The sequence below is a fragment of the Acanthaster planci genome, linkage group LG13 (genome assembly GCF_054643075.1).
Source record: "Acanthaster planci isolate LZ-2023a linkage group LG13, COTS_SCS, whole genome shotgun sequence".
NCBI lineage: Eukaryota > Metazoa > Echinodermata > Asteroidea > Valvatida > Acanthasteridae > Acanthaster > Acanthaster planci.
In genome coordinates this window covers 5,773,308-5,790,705 of record NC_141789.1, presented here as the reverse complement: position 1 = coordinate 5,790,705, position 17,398 = coordinate 5,773,308, and the positions used below count along the sequence as shown (strand labels likewise).

Below are 17,398 nucleotides of genomic sequence, written 5' to 3'. Positions count from 1 at the left end.
ACCTTGAACAGTTGACAGAGCATGCAGTTCGCTGCCACGTCTGGAGGTAAGGACGGCCAGGAGGAATGCTGGTTTGATGCTGAGATGGAGGTCAGATGCATCGGAAAGTGGCTCGAAGGGTGGACTGGCGAGAACACGCAAGACGCTCCCAAGGTCCTAAGACAGAACGAGCCGTTTGACGTGAGGACGCTCGACAAACATTCCCCGAAGGAGATGGTGGATGGCAGCGTTATCAGAAATCATTGACCCGTCGCTGAACCCAGAATGGACAGCTGCCAGGGCCGACCGGTAGTTGCGGATGGTGGCAATCCGGAGGGCAGAGTGAAAGAGATACATGAAAAAATCCACAACGGAGCTTATAGAAGCTTCAGTTGGAGAAACATTGTGGTCGTTACACCATCTATTAAAATGTTGTAGTCGACTGTTGTAAATTTTCCGTGTGGACAGTTGTCGGCCCCGTGCTGCCATGGATGCAGCGTCTGCAGAAAGGCCTGACGCTCTGAATGATCATCCAACACGTCAAGTGAAAATCGCTCGGAGCTGGATGGAGGATTCTTGACCTGGGCTGACAAAAAATGTCCTCCCTGGGCTAGGAGTCTTAACAGTCTCGGGAACCAAGGCTGGCGAGGCCAGAATGGGGCCAAGTGCTGCTGGAAGTGGTGAAGGGTATTGAATACTGTCTGAAGTTCCAGCAGGTTGATGTGTTTGTTGTGCAAGAAAGCGTCCCAAACCCCGGATGTGTGAAATGAAGGAAGGGAGGCCTCCATCCGAATAGCGACGCATCCGTTGCCATTGTGACGTTTGGTCTGGAGGGAGAAAAAGGACAACCGGTCGACAGGTGCTCGTTGACGGTCCACCACCGGAGGTGATTGCGAACCTCCGGTGGGAGAGGGACCAAGGTAGAAATCATTTCGCTCTATGGGCGGTACCGAGACAGGAGATGTAGTTGAAGTGGCCGCATCTGCACTCAACACCATGGGACGAGGTCAACCAAACTGGCCATTAGTCCGAGAAGATGGAGCCAAGCTAGCGCCGGAGGTGCCTCGGATCGCAAAAACTGAAGGACGCATTGTTGTAGGTTGAGGATGTGTTCCGGTGTCGGGGCCACGATGCCTCTGTGAAGGTCGAGGATTGCCCCAAGGTAGGTCAGCCGCTGTGCTGGGTTGAGGGCCAACTTGTTGTGGTTGAAGAGGAACCCCAGGCGAGTCGTAACATCGAGGGTGAGAGAGGTGCAGGCTCTGGCCTCGTCGGGGGAGCGACCGACAATGAGCCAGTCATCTAGGTATTGAAAAATGAGGACGTTGTGCCGTCGTAGGTAGGTGGCGACAGTCTTAGTGATCCTGGTAAAGACCCTGGGTGAGGTTGAGAGGCTGAAGGGAAGGGCCCAAAACTGGTAGGTTTGGCGGCAGTACTCGAAGCGGAGGAACTTGCGGAACTGTTCGTGTATTGGAAGATGGAGATACGCGTCCCGCAGATCTATGGAGGTGGCCCAGCACGGGACTGGTAGGGAGCGCAGAACCACTCTCAGTGTCTCCATTCCAAACCGCCTTGGCTGGATGAAATTGTTGAGCGGTTTCAGATTGATTATCGGTCGCCATTTGCCCGGTTCTTTCTTGGGTGTCAGGAAAAAGGACGAGAGGAAACCGGTGGATAATTGGTTTGGATGTACCGTTGTTATGGTTTGTTTGCATAATAGCGTTGAGATCTCCTCCTCCAGAGCCAGGCGCTTAGATTTGTCGCATGGGGAGGAGTGGAACGGAAGAACATCCCGGACGGTGGGGGACTCGTGAACTCGAGGGAGTAGCCGTAGGTAATGGTGGAGAGGACCCAGCTGTCCGCCGTGATCTCCCGCCAGAACCCGATGAAGTTGCTCAGGCAGCCGCCGATGGGATCGGAATCGCGCTGTCCCCTGGAGGGATCGGGGGCACGGCGAGAGAACCCACGGCCAGCGAGGCGTGACTGGGGTCTTCTGGAGGCGGTTGTGGGCGGAGCTCGCCCGGGGCCCGACGGCCGAGTAGCTGCCCAGAGCGGAGGATTAAAAGAGCGGCTTGTAGCCGGGGTTGGTTCCACCCGTCGTCTCGGTGGCGGTGGGGGCCGTCGGCTTGAGGGAGCTGCAGGCTGACGAATCAAGATCTTGGTAGTCTCCATACACTTCACCTCTGACTCGAGGACCTCGTTGAACTTCCCGGCAAAAAGATCATTCCCAAGGAGTGGGAGATCCATGATTTTGTTCTTGACAGATTCGTAGGGGATGTTCATGGCATCCACCGTGTTGGCTAGAAGTGGCAAGAAGGGAGATATGGGTAAATTGCTCAAAAATTGAGTTGAGTCCCTTGTCGAGCCCTCGCAGAGCTGGGCCTACAAAGTCTGGGGAGACCAGAGAGTCCTCTTCACAAGCCCGGGCAATATACTCCGAAAGAAGGAGGAGGAAGGCTGAACATCGGAGGCTGAAGCAAGACGCTGAGTCCACGTGGTGGAGAACTGTTTCAAGGTTGGCCTTGTCCTTATCCCAAAAAATGTTGTGCTTGCCGTAATTTGACGAGACCTTGTCTCTGGCAGCGTCAGGGATATCTGGGGATGACAAGAAGAGAGAGACATCCTCTTGAGGAAAACGGCAGTAGGACAGGGCCCTGGGAGGAGCTGTGTGCAAGCGTCTAACCTTTGCGAGGGTGTTCATCATCTCCATGCAGGAACGGTCTAAAGGAATCTCCGGGTTCAGCCGACTCCAGGCGTGAAGGGTGGCATTTGAACAAAGAGTGTCCCTGTTCAGACAGCGTAGGATCTGGCAATGGGAGTTCAAGGATGTGGATCATGTCACGGGGGGGCGGGGATCCCCCAAGTGGTCAGTCATCTCCTGGGAGGAGCGCCCCGAGTCAGGATCGATGGCCTAATGACCAGAATCCATCGGCACGCCAGAGCTGCGGATGAGGTGTGGCGGTCGGAAGCCCCGATGGCGAAGCAGTCCGGAAGGGGCACCGTAATCCAAGGCAACGGGAGGCTGGGCAGCATACTGGCTAGCTGACTCGCCCGTGGCAGAAGCGGTGGAGCTAAGCGAACCTGCTGTGGAACCCGTTTGCCTGCTTAGTGGGAGTTGACTGGCCCGACTCCCGAGCGGGTGCTGCTCGGCGAGCAGGAGCCGGTGAGGGACCCTGGGCAAACGGCAGACCATTGCCCCACGGGCCCTGCTGAGCCATCGGTCAGTAGAGTCGTCTGGGGATGCAGTTGGTAGCGATGCCCGGGACCTGCAGCACAAAGAAAGGGGAACGGCTCATTACTCCCAAACAATCATGATCAAGGGCATTGTTACCGCATAGCTCGCTCAACCCGATCTGTTGGTGCAAGGTGGGCGCCGAGGACCACAGGTAGAGTACGAATTCAGCACGTCAGTTCGGTCGGTAGGTGAGTGGGGCAGTCATCAGTGATCAAGGACATTGTTACGACACCGCTCTCTCAGCCTGATCAATCCTGGTAGTGGTCATTAGCGATCTAGGCATGTTGCGGTACCTCACGCTCAGCCTGATCTGAAGATCCAGTGTATTCATTACACTGGGTCTTTCCTCGTTGAGGCCGCTAATTGGATAACGCAAATCGCACCACAAAGGAGCAGGGCAGCCCACCAAGCCCCGCTCTGCAGCCAGACCCGTATAGCGTTGGGCCGTTATTATTGGAGCGTACGCACCGCAGTTTTAGCGGTTTATGTTTTACTTATCAGTTGAATCGAAAATTTTCCTTAAGAAAAACATGAAACCTTAGCAAACTGATGAATTTTAGAATAAATTTAATCTTAAATGTAAAGAAAGAAACACTCAGTAACTGCCACGGGGGCAAGTAGTGGTGCTGGGACACTGTACGTGTAAATGTGCGGGCAAGACTCCAGAACTTTCGTTAACTCGAAATCCGGATAACTCAAATGTTTTATCCATGATTGTGAGGTTTGAGTTATTAGGGGTTTACTGTATTTGTACCATCCATCCGAAAGATGCCATGGTTTTTTTTAACTCTTTACATACAAAACCATAGGAAACCCTGTGACAAGCTACATGTGCGGCACATGAGGTACTTTATTAAACATGTGCATTCACATGGATCACTGTCACAGGGATCAGTTATTAACCCACTCACTTTGAAATTTGCACAGATAATGACTGACATTGATGGTAAGGCTGAATGGAAGACCTGTATTGATGTCAGTGGAATCAAACTACCCACAGGATATTTCTTTGGAATCTCCTCAGCAACTGGTGACTTAGCAGGTATGGTATGCTCATCTTTGCCTTTCCCATCTATCCTTGCTTGGTGCAGAATGGATTCTGCAGAAGTAGTTGTAACAAGCACTGGGTATTTTACTGTATATGATCATAAAACTGTGAAAATCACACAGGACATGAATGAATTGAAACGGAAAGTTACCTTGTGAATTATATGCGTTTAAAAAACAATTCAAAACCTTGGGCTGCACTAGACACTAACTGGGGTACACTATTCCTTTTTTGTTTTTTTTTACTTTGACAATCGCGCTAGCCTCCAGCGAAAAGACTGGTTTTGCTGTGGTTACCACCCACTGAGAACCCCAAAAGTGCCCAAAACAATGACAAAAACTCAAGAAAACACCTTCAAAATCACCTACAGGCTTCTCATATCAAAGGCACAGGCTTTGACACAAGCAAATTTTTCAGCTGCACAGACCTATTTGCCTCACTGCAAAACAACTGTGTAGACATGCTAGCAGCTACATGTGCAAGCACCCATTGGAATACATGTACTTGCCAAGTGTTCAGTGAGACAGACTGCATTGTCTATAAAATCTACATTGGTGTTGATTGTGGGCTTGCCTTAACATTGGGCCATTTTCTATTAAAACTCGTCGTCTGAGTATTCCAATGGACGCTGTTGTGCTAGTTGTTATGCAGCCGTGATTTAATAGGTATGAAAAACTTATTACCAAAGTTTGTTTGGTAGCAGGCAATGTGAGTGGAATTTGGTTATATTTTATCAGTTTTCAGCCCAAGAAATGATTGTGAGTGCCACTGAAGTCACATTACTTCATGTAGTGGAACGTCAGCAGGTTTGAACTTACTCCACCTTTTTGCATCCACGGCTAGTGTGTCAAGCCGTAATCTCAACAAGTCACAGGGTCACAAATAGTGCACCAAATAGTTTGTGTAGTAACGAAATACAGTACCTTTCAAACTTGCAATGTCAACTCGGCATTGCGCAATGTAAACAACAGCAGCTTGTGCATGTGCGCATGCCCGGAATTGTGGGATTGGCCTTTCGCCCACAATTCATTTGGGAACTTCCAGATGGGCACCCTCAGTTTACACATTTCCTGGGTTTGATTGCCAGCGTGAAACAACTTTGCATATTCCCAGGAAAAAATGTATCCGGAAGTTGCCAAATGGGTCTAATGTGAACGATTGCAGGGGCTTGGTGGGTAGAGATTCAGAATTACATTATATACGATCAACTTATTTTGAGGTTGTATTAAGTTTTTACAAATGTACACATATGGATATGTGATTAATCTGTATTTCCTTAACAACTTGTCTTTTCAGATAACCATGATATAATTTCTGTTAAAACGTACGAGTTAGAAGGAGCAGACAAGTCAGTAGACTATGCAAGTCTAAATCCATCAGCAGACTTCTTTGCCCCACCCAGAGGTAAGACAGATTGGTACATGCATTCATCTTCTGTGGGCAACATCACAACTCACGAGCCTTCTCTGATTTGATGCACCACATGCATGGATGGAGTGTACCATGGTCATTGCGTATTGAAGACAATAACATTTAATGGCATGGTGGTATGATGGAATTGTAGCTGGAGTTTTTGAAAGATGATCAGGTGCTTATAAAAAGGTCACAGTAGCAACTTCTTGAAACATCACCATTTAACATTCTCCTGTGTAAAATGACAAAGGATTTCTGTTTGTGAGCTACATGATTTCTCCCTCTCTAACTTGAGAATGCGACGAACATGGAAATGCGTACTTAACAAATTGGCTGCACATGATTTATGCATGCAAACCAAAGCAAACTTGGCTTTGTTGTTTTTCAATTGCATTTCAGATCATGTCGATGATCCTGGTGGTGCCTTTCGTGGTGGCTGGACCGTGAGTCTCAAGAACATGTTCTTGTTGATTTTTTGTTGTGTGCTTGGCTTCTTTGTCTGCCTGATTGTGGGTGTGCTCATCTTCCAGAAGAGACAGGAGTATAATCGGAAGAGGTTTTATTGAGACAGAATTCACATTGCGTCCAAAGAGATTTCATGGCTCAAGCTCGTTTTTCATATAGTTATAATAAACACCAGATATCACAGATGAATCCCAGTCACTCAGACCTACTTTTCACATACTCTCTCAGACTTGAAATACCCAGGAACAGTATAAGCATACAGAGCAGAACACTGACTAGAGGCAAGTAGGGCAATGCCCCCTCTGTCATTTTCACAGATCATTGCAAAGGGCTCATGAAATTACCCCTTCAGTGTTCTAATAACATAAATGGAGCCTGTGAAATTTGCTGACTGTAACATTGGAGTGACAGAAGTGCTGATCTAAAGCATCCACTTTGATTTGTCCTCTGTTGAATCAAAACAGTAATCAAGAGTGTTTTCCTAGATAACAAACTCTGTGGCCAGAGTCTGGTTAGTCCTGTTTGTGTTCTTTATAACTATGTTGAAAATAAAACAACTATACACCGTTGGTTTATGTTAAATAGGAATTCCCAGTATTTGAATATGACACATGGGTAGAAACCCGAGATTGATATCATTGTAAAGTTCCCCAAACCCTTAATGAATGTGGGATTGCAGAAAGGGATATTTTTATGTCATGTATGTATCTGAACTGAAACAAGCAGGCTTATTACCATTGCTTACTCAATTTTAGGGGAATTCTTTGAAACAAGTCTTTTGTTGTCTTCGTTGCCAAGGTTACGTTGTAACCTTGAAGCTAATAGTTGGAACCCACCACAGTTTCACTCGTTGAATTAGGGGCTTAAACCACATCACAGCACTGAGAAGGTTCCAGAGTTATCTTCACGGTACTTGTATGTTGAAGGCAGATTAAGCTACATTGTATTCATGGGATTGACACTTTAGCCCGAGATAAAAATAACTGCAAGCTTTTCTCTCTAAGAGGAACAGAAAGTCTGAGGAAGTCTGAATCTGTAAGGTTGGTTCTATATCAGTAGAAGTGTTTTCTCAGTTTCATTGACTGTGTACATTGACTGCAGTGCACGGTGCATGTGGAGTTACTGAGCTGCCACATATGGTTCTTCTTATTTTAAAGGGTCCAAAGTGGAACACACAGGCCAAAACTTGAAAGCTTATTTCCTACCTGTAGTTAGGCTAATTTGTGTTCCATAACACACGAAGTTGCATATTTTGCATACAGCAAAGGTGAAGTAAGTAGTGAAAGTAGTGACCATTTTTTATAAGCCCATAATGAAAAATTTAACTCTGTGACTTTGCAAATGACTGAATAACCCCTTCATTGTGAACCATTGTGGAAGTTTCTCATAGGACCCCTTAAAAAAGGACCCATATTATGCACACAGTACTTTCCCATACCTTCTCCATGAAGGATCAGTCCATCAGAAGTCATCTGGTCTCCAGCCAACATTATTAAAATGGGTGACTACAAAGGCGTTTCTGGGAGACTTCTCGCGTGATCAGAATTGTCACGACTTGTGATAGACTTAATCATCAGTATGATTCTATCACTATCAGCAGAAAATCTGTGCACAGATGTGCTGTGAAATGGGCTTTGATGGTCAGTGGTGCTATTGGATTGCCTTCTGCAGTATTACTGATAGACACAGAAAAAAATGACTTGAGTGTCCCCGCAGTATGGAGGTGTAAATAAATCATTCAAAAAGGTTCAAGATGTCAGTGGAAAGTGCACGTAGTAGTTACCATGTCCCATCGCAGGTATATGTACATACTTGTAAACAAAGTGTTGTTAAGCACCCAAAGGATCCAACTTAGAAGGGGATGTTTTTCCATAATTAGGTTATACAGAATTGTTGACAGATGTCTGATCAGCTTTCAAAAGAATTCACAACTTTTTTACACATCTTGTCCCAAATATCAAAATACATGTATATGTAACAGGAGAACAGAATTTCTGTTGAATGAAACTGATGCTAGGGTTATTTTGGGGTAGTCATGAGTACTTCCCTCATAAATTCTGCGGTTAGATTTTCGAAGTGTGCTTTTTGTAGTGGCTTGTTCAGTGAAATATTCTGTTCATCTGTCACACAGTCAAAGAGTCCATGCAATGAATGTTTCTCAGACATCCTTCTTGTGCATCTTCATACTCATCTTCAAAGTATGAAAAATTTGACATCCTTTTGAAGGTAAGCTTATTAAAAAATGCACTTTTTCAAACATTACAAATTGTCCAAGCTTTTCTTGATGTGTTGCTGTGATTTAAATTTATGTTGCAATTTTTGAACTCAAAATTCATTCTTTGGAAACATTTATGAGAAAAGGCTGCTTGTTGGCTTAAAGCCAGGTACTTAACCAACAAAAACTAACAAAATGGAAATTTATGGAAGCAGCAAATTTTGTGCCAAAATCAATGCAACATTGAGGTTCCGTGCCTGGGATGACATCACACTTTTGCTCATGAAATTGGACATTCACATTCGCATCCTAGCAACACAAATTGAAAATAAGGATATTTGAAACACACAAGTGCATTTTCAAGGGCTGTTGTAAAATAATTGCATTGCATGGACACTTTCAACTTAATGGATTAGATGCATTGTAAAGGAAAATGTGTAGGCCTATTACATTGTGTTTCATTTTATACATTTCATACTGGACTGTTTTGTCTTCCTTGTCAGTGCATCAACCTTGTACCGAAGTAAATCATGCCAAAGTATGTACCATGAGTCATACAGAACTAATGTATTTCCTTACTCTCATATGAAATGACCTTATTCCTCTGGTCAAATTACTGGACATCTGCATATTTATGTGGAGCATTTTTAAACCTGAAAAAGCATTCTGCAAACATATAACCTTTGACCTCTAGTTTCCCGCAATACCAGTCGGAAACATGAGAGCCATTTGGGTTTGAAACATTTTGTGGCTAATATGTAAACCCAGTTTACACAAACAGAAGCAAATAGCATAAACTCAATGACAGCAGAGGTTAATAGAAATCTTGATGGAATCATCCACAATGTCTGTGGTGATAAGCGTAAATCAAGTGTTTCCTACATGTATCAGCAATGCTGTGGGAAAAGCTGTGGGGTACACGTCAACAGCAGAAATTTTTATTACATGTATATTTATGTGTACCTAATACCTCTATTTACTACCTAAATACTGTAACGTGACATTATAATTACTTTTGTTGCCAAAAACAGTCTGCTGTATGTATATGGTTATATCTTGCATCTCATTGGTCAACAACCAGAATCTAGTAAGTGGGTAAATTTGTGACTACACAAAAAAAAAAGATTTTACCCAAACCAAATGGCTAATGCAAGCCTGGAGTCATTTTTTTTCTTTTAAGTTGGATCCTCTCAAAGGTAATTTAATATGTTCAAAACTTGTACCACAAGTCAGCTTTCATTTTTTATCGCAGTCACTCTTGTCAACTAGCTCACATTTAACTTTACTGCATCATGGAGGATTATGTATGTGCACCTTATCAACATTGCAATATGCCACCTGGTTATTTTCACCTTCCTTAGTTTCAAATTCAGTTTATCGTCATGGACCTGTTTTACTGCCTTTCACTTTCTTTACATTTCCAATTTGCCAGTCTTTAGTCATGCTTTGTGCAAAACTCAATTTAAAAAATTTCCAACTCAAATCAAGTTCTTTTTGTTTAATAAACATTGGAATTTTAGTATGATTTACATGTAGATGTTAGCAAAATATTTTTTCATTTTGTTGCAACAACAGTCAATGCAAGTTTGGCATTTTAAAAATGTTGCTTTTGTAAAGAACTTTGCTGTTCCATAAGAGCATTCACTAAGAAACAGTGTAGAGGAAATTCAGTACTGAAACATTGACAAAACTAATTAAGGAGAGTCAAAAGTAAATTTTTGTGATGTAATGTTCATTAAATGTACACATGCACACATTGATGTAATTGTGTGTAACATACCATTACCAAATTAATATTGCACTTGGATTTTCGTCTGTGCACTATGTGTATAGCAACAAATAACAAATGATATTGCCTCTCATTTGAAATCCTCTTTGATTTCGTCATTAAATTTATTTCTTTTTGCTCTTATATACTTACTGGTATCTTAACACTGAAGCAGTGAAGGATGGCTCAACACAAGTTTAACAACTGACATGCTTGGCATGAGTTGCCTGTTTTTTTTGTTTTTTTTACTTCTGTCATTTTTTCTACAACTGTTATAAATGTAAAGAACCTCTCAAAGTTGACTTTTTATAAAATATCAAGTGGAAGTGAAAATTCTGCAATAAAAACACAAAGTAAAATCAGTCAGTTTCCGTCTTATAACATTTGACCGGTGTTTTATGCCCTTGCGTGTGCAACAGTCACAGACATAACTTGGAAAGAATTTTGAACTGAACCCACTGATATATAAGATGCAAGTGGTATTCAACTCACATCAGTTGAGCAAAATGTCTGCTTCATATAAAAGTACTTTGCTATGTATTTAGACATCTTTGTACTTCAAAGACTGCAAGTGCATTCAAGTTCTTTCTAGCTATGCATACATGTAAAGTGACCTCATTAAAAACCAATTACGTGTACTGCAGTCAGCACAGCATGGGTGACTGACAATATCTTTCTCTAAGGCTGGGAGCCAGTTACCTGTGCTTATTTTACGTTGATGAGGTTGGGTGTCTAGATTACCTGGCAGAAGAGATAAAGCTACATTCAGTTTCAGAGCGAAGAAACAGCATCAAGAATTGGGCTCAGTTTCTTTTTACTGTAATTAAGATGGAGTAAATGAACCAGATGTTTTCTGTGCTTTTGGTCAGGACTACTCAAACCAGTAATTTGCTCTGACCAGGGGCATGTTCAACAGTGCAGTCCTATGCATACCATCAGTGATCAACATGAACCAATACCAGCATACAAACAATACTACTGAACACACTCAGGTACATGATATCGCAAAATCTTATGTGTAATCTACATGTTTGAGGACAGGTTTCCACCTGTGTGCATGTTTTGTGGTTGCTTCAGTAAATCCCTCCTTCCAGTCACTGGACTGCATTTTGAAGGTTTCCTTGGTACATATAACAGACTTAATTCCGTATACTTCCCTGGGACCAGATTGGCTGGTCTTATGCCAACAGTATAAAGTTACTTGAATATTCAAATTACCTGAGGTCATCACGACCACAGGCCATAAACCCAGCAGTACAGTATGCCATAAAAAAGTGATTATCACATCCAATGTGCTTAGGTTGCAACATGCACACAACAAAACACTAAGATTCTCATCAGCATGGCTCCATCTCCTAAGCTTAGCTTGGGACAAAGTGTCTTTGCCGATCCTGTCCTGTTCAGTGCACCCAGGTGCATATCAATGCATAACAACTGAGAAAGAGGGCTGGCACAGTCTTTTTTGCTTGTACAAAGTGACTAGGATGTGACTATGCCATGAACACACTGCCTGACTTAACACTAGTGTAAGATGGAGGTAGACAAACCAAATACATGTAAGTCACTGACCCAGCTGTGACTGGTCCTGGTTTGGGTTGCACAGGACTGCATGTGATACACTCATTTGCAGTGTTGCAGCCGAGTCCATCACAAGTCCTTTCATGTCCCTTCAAACATCCTTTCACAAGACCAGTCATAACAAGGTAAACAATGACAAAGAAATGCTTCTGTCACAGTTTATTCGAATTGCTTGTGACTTGACTTAAGACTGAATTACTTGAGCTTTGAAGCTTTATGTAGTGAAGGCAGCAAGTTAGTTATAGAGGTTTGCAGTAGCACCATGCAGGATGTCTCTTTTGTGAGTATGTGGTTCTCCTACTCCCTTGGCAACCTTCCCACATGCTCCCCTCCTTCACACTGACACACCTCATTGATCTGCTGTCATCCCATGTTCTGCTTGAGTGCTTTTGGTTGGATCCTGAGTTAGCATCCTCTTTACATCTCTTTGGCTTTGGCATTGGAACTTCAGCAGTCTCCTGATGGCAGATAGAGCATGCTGTCCAAAGCATTGAGTACTCTCCAGATCTTTTCAGAACCACATAATTATACTCATAAAAGAGATATCCTGCATGGTGCTACCACCAACCTCCACAACTAACTGAATTACTTGTGACACACTTCACATGGACTGATTACACTAGTGCTCATCCGAACCAAAACAAAGCTCACTCCAGGTCTCTGGCACATTGTACATTAAGCATTCTCTTATGCATCACCATTCACTACTGTACTACTCGAGTACAAATAGGTACCACTATTTGAGACACATAAACAAATGCCCCACTGAGATAATTCACTGAGTATCATTGAATCCAATGATACTCAGAAGAAGGATACACAAGAAGATACACATTCGATACACAAGAAGGTTCAATTGATATCTTGTAACTCAGAATCTATCCATTCTGTTCCTCTAAACATACAAATGCACAAGAATTTCCAAAGCGTTTCTTGCAGCTAAGATGAGATGTTGGCCACAACAGTTTCAAATCATAGCTGCCGACATATTTCTTAAATCAAACACCCACAACGTATGACTTGGTCTCCTTCTTTGATTGAATCTGATTTTTTTCCATATAAGTGAGCAATCAATTCCTATCACTGGCAGGTTATCTGTCAGGGATTACGGCAAAGCATGCTTTGGGTAAATGCTTGGCCAGTTCATCAGAAAGCAACAAGTTCCTGGAGACAGTTAGCATGTAAATTCTGCCCACTGGACTCAGAATGGTGAATCACTGGATGTATAAGATGTACCAGTCGGTGGAATCTGGAGGCAGGCATCAACAGACAAGATTGCGTCACCTCTGGAGTGTGTGTAGCTGGTCCTGCAGGGTATCCATAACTTCTAAGCTGTGGGGCAAAAAAAAAAAACCCAACTAATTAATAAAAAGAAAAAATCTCATTGCTCTCTGATTACCTCTTAACAGATTTGTGTTCACAAACACAAAGGGTTGTGGAGAACTTTGGGAGAAATCAAGTAATGACAACAACATGCCCCCTCCATTTTTTTTTTGACATTATATATTTCATTTGGTTTGCAACGATGAAAGGATGTACACGTACCTTCTTTCAATTGCCTCAGCCCTGTTGAGAAAAATGAAAAATAAGATCGTAAGTATTTCAAACAAATGGTAACCATTTTTGTGCCCAAATTTGGCTTATACAGTGCACATGCAGTTAAGATATTAATTGAATGCTAAACTCTGAAACAATTTCACGACTTTACATTCGCTTTTTACAAAAATACCTTTGCCAGGCATGGACTACTAAACATGTACCGTCTAGTCTAGACTCTACCAACTACAATATTCAAAAGACAGTGATTGGAAGCGAAGATATTTTACAGTTAAAGCAAAAAAACAACAAGCCAATCTTTTCATCACCAACCAAAAGCAGCAATTTACACTCAAGACAATGTGCCACAAAGCATTTGCCTTAAGAGACCACTTTGAAAGTGATTGACAGCTTTCCACCATCTTATTCACGCATCATCTTGTTTTCATTGTTTGTACGTACATTGTACAATGTAGATGTACAGTATACAGAACTACAGAAATTGAAAGCCTGATGAAGCATACTTGGCGTTATTCAAACTCAACCACTTTCAACTTCTCCTGTGCAATGTGCACAAAATGTACAAACAGCCAAAACTGCTTAAAAAACAACATTATCACTTGCATGCTCATTTTGCCTTTCTTCCTAAGACCACGTGCTTAAGATGCTTACACCTACATGACCTACATGTACATTTCCACATTCTCAAAAAATCTCTTTGGCTTTTTCCAGGTCAGCTTTACTTCCTATACATATACATGTACATGTATGTACAGGTGTAGGGGATTTTCAGTCACATGGTTTTTGACGGTCAGCATTCAACTTACAAGGATGTGTGCAGAAACAGTGGGGCCTTTGAAGTCTCTCAACATTCTGGCATACATGAAATTGCCAATAGAAATACAGACTCAAAAAAGCACATGCCTCCATGGACATGGTACGCTTTCTAAAATGACAAATGCAGATTATGTAAATAGAGGCTTCATAAAAATACTCACTGAAATTGAAGTTGGGATACCATGAGGCTCATCTTTTTCAAATTCTGCAAGAAATCAACAAACTGCTTTGTAATTAACTCAAAAAGTAATTTTTAGACCAAATACCAGATGTGTTCATATGCCTGTACGGAGTGAATTCAGTCAGCTACACATATCAGTCATTTTGTGACCACTTTTGTTAACCTATCAAAAGCAATTGTGGTCGGACAAAACGTCGAAAGGAAATATAAAGTTCCAAAAGGAAATCTTTTCATTTTCTAATTAAGGTATCTTTCCATATGCATGTCAGCACTTGCACCAAGCATTGCATACTTGTCAATATTGCTCCGGGGGCAATTTCGATGGTCAAATGCAATGCACACGTGTGTCATGTTAATGGAGTCAATTTTTCAGAAATGTATGAATGCACCATATATGCAGCACATCATAAAAACATACATATAGAAAGGTGCCTTTACTCTGGTTTTTTTGCTCATAGCATTTAAACCATGAGTTTGTTCTCATGTGACTTTTGTATACACGCAGGTACATCCAACAGAAAACTGATAATAGCCAAAGCGTGAAATGGTAATCATTTTGAAATATGAAACAAAATGCACTGCATTCCTTTGGGTTTTATGTACCTGCATGTTACCCAAAATGCTTGATCAACAATCTTTTAAAATTACTGGACTGAAGTCAAGGAGTTCTGTGTAAGTGCATTTCATTTAAATCAGAATTATTTCATACAAGAATCTGCCAAGGTAGTTTGAATCCCACAGGACCTTATGTGTTATTTGACACACACATACATGTATAATCATACATGCAGTAAAGTACTTCAAAGATTGGGCCTACTGTACTCACATGAGCTGAATTATCAACATTTGCTTCATGAGTGGCAAGATTTCGTGTGGCTTGCATCAAGTGCTACAATTGGACCAAAAATAAACACAAGTTACTCATTTGTCCACTGAAAAAGAACTTTTAATAACATGGAAACCTAATACCTGTTGGCAATTCCTTACCCAGCCAAGACACTTAGCAAACCTCCTGGAGAAAAGTCCAGAATAACCTTGATGTATACAATAAATCAGGAACTTTACAAAGACATGTTCATGCACATGATTTGTTTTCCCCTAGCCTTTATGTTTTAAGTGAAAGATACCGATTGATTTTCCTCAAAAGTCAATTTTATCCAATTTGTTAACACTATTCTTTTGAATATGAGCAGTAGACATTTAAAGACAACAAGTATCTGTCAAACTAAACATTGCAAAAGGAACTGCATTCAAATCACATTTTCTCACACCATTACACTGTGTATCTCATATACTGTACATACATATATGCCTCTTAAAATGGGTGGGGTCTTTGGCCACTCAATCATCCCCTAAAGCAATTTTCCTGCAAACTACCGGTAGACCCTAGGGGTAAAAGAAGCCGTACAATATTTTTACCTCACATTTCATGTAATTGTAAGTGAAATTTGATTGAACTCTGAAAATTGTAATTAGGCCTAATTTTTTTCCCAAGTGCAAAATAAACTTTTGGGAAGAGTTCCATATGTGGACACCACTTGACGCCCCACGCTCAGACCATATGAGACTGGTCTGAAAAATTGAGTTTTCTAAGTAAACGACTTGGTTTTTCCCACCTAAATTGATATTTTCTGGACATGTTTTTGCTTTCTGACAGCTAACAGGTCACTGTAGGAAATAATTACTGGTGTCCGTCCTGAACTTTTTAAAAATATCCCTGAAAAAGAAAATTATTTTGTTTTGAACTTGTCCTGCTTGTAGTTGGGTACATGCAGGTCCCCACGTGAGTAAATCTGGCAAGGAAAGAGTTCCATAAACGGACAACACAAATTTTCCTTTAAAACATGTATGCTACAATAGCCAAGTGATAACATGTCCTAAATAGTGAAGAAAATTACAAAGCACTGGGAGAAACATTTACTTTGAAAACACTTTTTTTCTCAGACAAGTCTCATACCAGTAGGTTTGTGCACGTGTTGTCCGTACTGTATATGGAACTCTTTCCAAAGGTTATTCTACTTTTTAAAAATTTTATTAATTAATGTTATTAATTTAATAGGGCAAGTATTCATATGTAACTCAATTTGTAGTTTAAAAGTTTTGGCAATAATGCATGGGGAAATTCGAGGCATGGGAAACATTATGAAGTGTGCCACATAAACGTTGGGGACTCTTAACGTTACTCAAACAATGATTCTTGCGATGTTCCTTAACTTTCATGCATTTATGCATTTAGCACGCTGTTTTCCCGATATCAAAAATCAAAGTCCACTTTTAAAAATTACTGACAGTTGGACCTTGTGCATTCGTCCCTTGATACAACCCCCCCAAAAGAATTCCAGGGTAGCCATTACTCCCGGAGCTGTAATATACATGTAAGGTACACTCCCTGTACCTCACATGCACAGTTCCAAGTATTTATTGGTTTAAAATGCTATGGATGTGATGTTCTGAATATGCCCATTAACTCTGCACTTTGTCAATCAAATCATAGAGCAAGGAATGATCAGATCTTCCACCAAAAAGCAGCTCTACACAAAACAATACCTCATTAACAGTAACACGCATACTCGATGATTTTTGGACTGTGTAACCAGCTATTTTTTGGGGGAGGGGGAAAAATCCAGACGTTTTACTTACGATACTGCCTCTCTTTACCAACGATCCGCACATCTGAGCTGCATGTTTCTAGCAGTACACATTATTTGCTCGGATCCTGAGTTCCGAGTGTCTACACAAGACTAAAAAAACTCGACGCGACTCTGTCTATTGGTTCTGGGCCTGTGTACATACCTCGTTAGATTTGGATCCGCGTAGAATCTGCTTGGCAAGACCTCCCAGATCAGCTACGTTTTCCTGCAGTTTAATGGGCAATCTCGGGTCCATATCTAGTACCTGTTGTTGCTTCACTGCTTGCGACGACTTACCAGAGGTAACCATGAAATGTCGTAACACTGGATCGTAGCTCATTTTCCATTACAAAATAAGAGAAATTTGAATAACATTACACGGCACGTTCTGCGTCCATGATATTTTGTACATCGGGCCTACTTCCTGAACAGTGAGGTACTCCATATGTAGCTTCTCTGTACGTACGGTCGTCTTTCTTATGGTTCCGTACGCTATGGGTTGCACTACACCAAATA

General features: G+C 41.9%; 2 protein-coding genes across 3 annotated transcripts in view; one reads left to right on the top strand and one right to left on the bottom strand.

The window, feature by feature from the left end:
* The window catches only part of LOC110982443 (vesicular integral-membrane protein VIP36-like), a 21,733-nt gene extending 11,251 nt beyond the window's left edge, over nt 1–10,482 (top strand). For both annotated transcript variants that reach the window (XM_022240830.2, XM_022240829.2), the window contains exons 6-8: nt 4,139–4,253; nt 5,556–5,663; nt 6,072–10,482. In XM_022240830.2, coding sequence (XP_022096522.2) covers nt 4,139–4,253; nt 5,556–5,663; nt 6,072–6,238 — 390 coding nt within the window. In that variant the 3' untranslated portion in view covers nt 6,239–10,482. The remainder of the gene's footprint in view (nt 1–4,138; nt 4,254–5,555; nt 5,664–6,071) is intronic.
* On the bottom strand, nt 10,212–17,398 carry LOC110982444 (BLOC-1-related complex subunit 7-like). Its single transcript, XM_022240831.2, has 5 exons — nt 17,046–17,398; nt 15,079–15,141; nt 14,233–14,276; nt 13,244–13,264; nt 10,212–13,030 (listed from the first exon to the last, which is right to left on the bottom strand). The coding sequence occupies exons 1-5, from the start codon at nt 17,220–17,222 to the stop codon at nt 12,979–12,981; spliced, it is 357 nt and encodes a 118-aa protein (XP_022096523.1). The 5' UTR covers nt 17,223–17,398; the 3' UTR covers nt 10,212–12,978.

Bases quoted from the DNA above. Each gene is read 5' to 3' on its own strand.
- LOC110982444 (XM_022240831.2), bottom strand. From the start codon at position 17,222: ATGAGCTACGATCCAGTGTTACGACATTTCATGGTTACCTCTGGTAAG. The intron at 15,142-17,045 runs GTATGTACACAG...GTCCAATTGTAG, and splicing joins GCGGATCCAAATCTAACGAG to CACTTGATGCAAGCCACACG. The intron at 13,265-14,232 runs GTGAGTATTTTT...TTTTCTCAACAG, and splicing joins GTATCCCAACTTCAATTTCA to GGCTGAGGCAATTGAAAGAA.